The 6,072-nt window shown below is 36.2% G+C and overlaps 1 protein-coding gene across 3 annotated transcripts in view; it reads left to right on the forward strand.

Moving 5' to 3' along the window:
- The window catches only part of LOC130713899 (uncharacterized), a 3,131-nt gene extending 108 nt beyond the window's left edge, over positions 1-3,023 (forward strand). Inside the window, exons 1-6 of one of the 3 annotated variants that reach the window (XM_057563724.1) lie at positions 1-41; positions 475-618; positions 695-856; positions 1,196-1,318; positions 1,470-1,613; positions 2,414-3,023. The exon at positions 1-41 is cut by the window's left edge and continues 108 nt beyond it. In XM_057563724.1, coding sequence (XP_057419707.1) covers positions 484-618; positions 695-856; positions 1,196-1,318; positions 1,470-1,613; positions 2,414-2,866 — 1,017 coding nt within the window. In that variant the 5' untranslated portion in view covers positions 1-41; positions 475-483 and the 3' untranslated portion in view covers positions 2,867-3,023. Of the gene's footprint in view, positions 42-463; positions 619-694; positions 857-1,195; positions 1,319-1,469; positions 1,614-2,413 lie in introns of all 3 variants that reach the window. The other 2 variants (XM_057563725.1, XM_057563726.1) reach the window with 2 other exon arrangements.
- Positions 3,024-6,072: the final 3,049 nt, after the last annotated feature.

Consider the following 6,072-nt stretch of genomic DNA (forward strand, 5'->3'; position numbering starts at 1 on the left):
CTCATTGGAATATAACGTGGGGTGATCATATTTTTTACCCTGTAAGTACTCTTTGTAATTTTGTATTCCTCTCTATATCTTCTCTATTCAATTAATTGCTTCTATCCTTATCAATTTTCATGAAAATCTCCTCTGGTTCTTACTTTTTGTTTAGCTTTCAAGTTGTGTAATCTGATAGGTCATGCTTGTTCTATATTTGGTTTGAGTTTTTTTTAGATTGTGTTTTCTCGTGCATTGGTGCTTAGTTTGCATGGGGCAAGTTGTCTTGGTCAATTAATTTGTATTACTTACATGGAAAATTCGTCAAAAAAATTCTCTAGCTGTTTCTTGCATTTTTTCCTGAACTGTAAGAATCATTAATATCACCTCCATCAAATTGGGAACTTTGTAATAGAGGCCTTATGTATTTGATTTGAGACTTCAAATTTTGTATTTATAATATGAATTAGCTAAACTGTTTTAGAAAGATTTCAGGTTCTTGTGATGGATGAGTCAGAGATTACCAAGTTCAGCTTAAATGTCAAGAAGGATGAAAAAGATGGGTCCCCAAGGGGATTGAATCCAGCAATCTCTAAATTTTTTGTGCAGCTCCCTAACAAGCTTCAGAATATTCTACAGGTCAATCACCGATCTTGTCGCTTAAATTTTATTAGGAACCTGGAGTGGCATTTAACCTATTATTTTCTTGCTACAGTCACGGCTAAGTAGATTAGCAAAGCAGAATGGAATAAATTGGATGAGATCTGTTCAGAGAAATGGAGATGGGTCTTTCGATGCCTCTGAAGCTGAACTAGCTGAGCAACTGCGAGCATGGAAAGAAAACCCTTCTTGGGTTGATAAGCCGCCGCAAATAAAGGTGAGAGGCATTTTAAGGAGAAAGTTTGAGATGCCTCTAATGTTTTACAAATTAATTAATAAGGTTTCTTCCATTCCAATCAGAAGATTTCTGAATATTTCAGAAGTTTGAGATGCCTCTAATGTGTGTGGATGAAATCTGTTGGAGAATTCCAATGTGTGGCAGAGAAACTGTTTGACTAAACAAAGCAATGGGTAGCACATTGATGTCAGCTGAATCCTAGTGGTAGGGGATTAGGAAATCCAGTCTGTGATGAATCCAAACAATTGAAATAATTAAGGAGACATCCATGTCTTTTTATGTGTCAGTTTATTTATTTAACATAATGTTCTTTTGCAGGTGACTGTTCCCAAAGGCTCACTTTGCAGCCTCAATGCAGAAGTTGATGTTGGGCTACCCCCTGGTGCAGTATATAATATAGTGATAGATCCTGACAATAGAAGAGTTTTCAAGAATATCAAAGTAGGTGACTTCCAACATCCATAATTGTGCTCACATCATGTTTAGTTACTACCTTTCTATAAAAAAAGATCGTCATTATTGGAACATTCTGTTTTGTCTTGATTCTGGTTTTTGTTTCTGCAACTCAACATGGCAATTTTTTATTGCACAGGAAGTGTTATCCAGAAAAGTTTTGGTTGATGAGGGTCACAGGCAAGTGGTTGATCTTGAGCAAGCAGCCATTTGGAGATTTCTGTGGTGGTCTGGTACTATTTCGATTAATGTTTTAGTAGACCAAAACAGAAAAGACTACTCTGTAAGGATCTTCCCCTCTTTTAGATAACCAATGAATTCCATATTTGTTTCCATAATTATTTAAGTCAAATGGGATGATGGAATCTCTCCAGGACACTCTTGCTTAAACTGCAGATCTTTCATGGTTTTGTTAACATTAGTCCTTAGGGCTGAGGATAAGCATAAATAAAATGGAAATATTTATGTACAAAAAAAAGTAATTATTACAAAAAAGATAAAATAAGTGCAATCAATGCTTTGATTGCTTTCCTTTTAACAAAAAATGTAAATCATTTTTCGTGTTCTTATCCTTAGCCCTAAAGGCTGATGTTTATAAAACTGAATCTTTTAAGCAAGTGGACTTTGTTATTTTATGTCACTGACAGATTTTACATAAAATTGGATAATAATGTAGAATTTCAATTGAATTGTGGACTTAATTGTTGCTACTTGCTAGGAAGTGTCTTGGTTAAGAGAGTAATATGTAAATGAACTGAGCCTGTGACTCTGTACTTCTGTTCATCCAAAAAAGGATGAGAGCTTGTTTGATTACAGTTTTATAAAACAGTTTTAGTTTTTCAAAACAGAAAAAAAAATTGATGTGAATAATTCTCAAAAACAGTTCTTTTCTCTTTCCAGTATTAAACTGAAATCCCAAAACATCCCAGAGATGTTTTCTCTTACTATTTTTTAGTTTACAAGATAGGTTTTTCAGTTTTTCGAAACATCTCGTTTAAACTGTTTTTTAATTTTCTTCTTGTGAAAACAGGTTTTAAAAATTGTTTCTGAATGTCTTACATTCTGCTATCCAATTTTGATCAGATGAAGTTCAAGCAAACCAAGACTGGATTCATGAAGAAGTTTGAGGGCTGCTGGAGGGTAGAGCCTTTATTTGTTGATGAAGCAACATGTTATCCCTTTAAACCCGTGACAAAAGAAGATTATAATGTGTGTACAAGAGGCAAAGGAAGAATTGGGTCTAAAGTTAGCCTGCAACAGATACTTCAACCGGCCGTTGTCCCTCCCCCTCCCATATCATGGTATTTGAGGGGAATTACAGCGCGAACAACTGAGATGCTGGTAACTGATCTGGTAGAAGAAACTGTAAGAATCAGAGGAGGATATGAAGCTGAAAAGTCTATAGAGGAGGAGTTTGGGGGAAAACCTGGCAAGAACGTTGACCTAATTGATAACACTAGTGACATTAAAGAAAGATGGATTTTACGTAGAAAAAATGCAAAGCAGGGTTATAGGAAACTGCAGTCTGCTAAATGATCATTGATTTTCCTATGTCTATTTATTATTTTCGAGTAATTTATCTAGATTGCTGCATAGAAGTTCATTTTACTAGAGGATTATAATGTATGCATCTTATTGCATAATGTTACGGTCACTAATTTTCAACTTATTGCATTGCATTCCTGTTAGATAATCTTTGGTGAACTACCGTCCATGTATCCAATTACATAAGGCATGACACTGCAGTTATTGAATGTTCAGATTCCTAACTATTCGAAATATGAAAGCTGTTACTAAAACCAGACAAAAGTAGAACAATGAAAGGGGAAAAATGGATTATGATTCTTATTGATACTGTTTGTGAGTTCAAAGGTATTTATATAGACGCAGAACCTAAAACTAACTGCACTAACCGACTAACTGAAAGAGTAAAGTGAACTAGCTAAGTGTAAGGTGAGTGTCGGCTAGGTTCCAGGTGTGTATGAACCCCCCTCAAGCTGGAGGTGGTAGATGTTGATCATTCCCAGCATGAAAATCGTGTACTGAAACAAAGTAGGTAACAATCTTTTGGTGAAAACATAAGCTGTTTGGTGCAGACTAGTAACAGGCAGCAACTTCATGAACCTAGCTTGACATTTCTCCCTGACTGTCACAATTAATATCTAAATGCTTAAAACGTTCATGGAAAACTGGATTGGCTTCAATATGTGGGACGCTTTTGTTGTCAAAAAACAGCACAACCTTCTTGCTAGTGTCTATATGAAGATCCTGAAGTAGGTAACATGACCACTGCAACTCACAAGTAGCTGCTGCCAGTGCCCTGTACCCAGTCTCAGAGGAAGATTTTGCAACGGTTGGTTGCTTCTTTGATTTCCAGTGAATTAGAGAGGAACCCTTCTAAAATCAGGACATACTCCACAATTTGCATGACTAAAACCCTTCAATTGAAGAGGAGAAGCACGAGGAAAAAAAAAACCACTGCCAGGTTTTCCTTTCAAGTGCAGCAGTACATTATGTGCAGCCTGAACATGAGTCTGAGTTGGACAGTATAAGAACTGACTGAATTGTTGCATAGTAAAAGAAATATCAGGTATAGTTGTTGTAAGGTATAACAACTCCCATCATCCTTAACAAGTTGTGTTTCACGATCCATGGGAGTAGAAATTGGTTTTGAATCTGTGAACTGCCCGAAAGATCTAGGCAATATTTCCTTTGACATAATAAGGAAATCCCTTTCCTAGAATGTGTTATTTCAAGTCCTAGAAAAAAAAATTGAGAGTACCATGATCTTTTATCCTAAAGCTATCTTGTAAAGTAGATTAAATAGACTGAATTTCAGCAATAGAATTTTCAAGAAGCATGATATCATCAACATAAATGAGCAAAACTGTGTTTGTAGTGGTTGTGTGTTTCGAAAAGCCAAAAGAACTGAAAATAAAAGGAAGCACAAGGGGTGTGCTTCAACCCTTATACAAAGAGTTATTAGAGGTGTAGATTTAAATACATGAAAGGATTCAAACTAACACCCCGAACCCCATCAAAAATCAGCAAAACCAAATTACCATCCCACAGGCCACAACACTGATCATGACGTGTGTTTAGTAAATAAGGTGTGATGAGAATGTGTCTGGCTAGAACCACAAATGAGAAGCAAAGAGGATAATTTTTCATTCCATTTCCTACTAACCTCCAATTAACCTGGTTAAGGTCATAAAGAGATTTGAGCAATTTGTAGACTTTGTTGGAACCAATGTCTGAAACCCTAGGTGGTATAACCATGTACACATGCTCATGAAGCTCCCCATGTAAAAACTAAAAAGGCATTGTTCACGTCCATTTGGTGAACAAACCAGTGATTAATAGAAGCAATAGCCAAAACCATTCGGACTGCAATCAACTTAGCCATGGGAGAAAAAGTATCAATAATTCACACTCTCTATTTGAGTGTAACATTTTGCTACCGAGCGAGCTTTGTACCACTCTACAGTACCATCTGCCTTGTGCTTAATCTTGTAAACCCACTTGTTTCTAATACGTGTAATTCTTGCTGGTTAGTCAACAATTCCCCAGGTTTGATTATTGTTGAAAGTAATGAAATGATTCTATTAACATTCAATTAGTGAGAAATTACATTGTATACATGAGCTTAACCATGTAAGGTTAACTAACCACTCGTAACTAACTTCTAACTAACTAAGCTAACTCTAGTTAACTAAGCTAACTAAACTAACTTGCAGTACAAGCTACTGGATAAATATAAACCAATAGTTCCAATAATTATCATTTAAAGCCTTCAGTTCAGCATTCATGGCCTGAACCCAGCAAGGATGCTATGCTTACTAGCCTCCAAATAAGAAACTAGTTCAATAGTTTGAGAAATAGCTGTTGAAAAAGTTCTATCACTTCTATGAGCAACAGAGAAATTAGTATAAGAAACATAATGATTCATAGGATATGGAATCGTAGTATGTGGTGAGGAAGGAGGATGTTTAAGTTTAGTAGACTTAAATCTAAAAGATAAGCAGAAGGATGTTTAAGTCTAGTAGACTTCCTAGAAGGTACTAGTGCATCTGTTGGAACTTGAGATGCTTGTAACATCTCGATCTAATCAATGGCCTCACGTTAACGACATGAGTTTTCCCAGCATGCTTTGTCCTCACTTACGTGCTAGAAAGACTCGTATTGTTAACGTTAGGTCATTCATCAAATCGGGATGTTACAAATGGTATTAGAGCCAACCTCTTCCAATACGGTGTGGTTCGGGGATGAATCACGTGAAGCTAGTGGGCACGTGACATCCAGGGCTGACGAGGGCCAATGAGAAGACACAGACAATGAGCGGCTCTTGGGAAGACTTCTAGGAGAAGGGACACATGAATGATCCGATCTTGTCCCTGAATGAGAGGTATTCTGATGTTGTATGCATCATTTCTAAGCTTCAAAAATGAGATTTTCACCCCCAAAATACACATAGTATACACGACCAAGCTTGGTTCACAAGAAACCAAATATTTTCTTCCTAAACTAATTAATTCCTAAGCATATTCATGTCATTTCTATGGTGAATAACCCAATCAAACTCTCATACAAGCCCCCTAACTTGAATTGTCAATTTCTCAAGTTCAAAATCATACATCAATATTGCTATTTTGAGAAAGCCCAAGACATGCTTATTCTTCTTTTAAAAGATTTAATCCATAAAGCCTAACTTGGCAAACCGTAAAAATACAAATTTAGGGTTT

This window comes from Lotus japonicus, chromosome 4 (assembly GCF_012489685.1).
Source record: "Lotus japonicus ecotype B-129 chromosome 4, LjGifu_v1.2".
NCBI lineage: Eukaryota > Viridiplantae > Streptophyta > Magnoliopsida > Fabales > Fabaceae > Lotus > Lotus japonicus.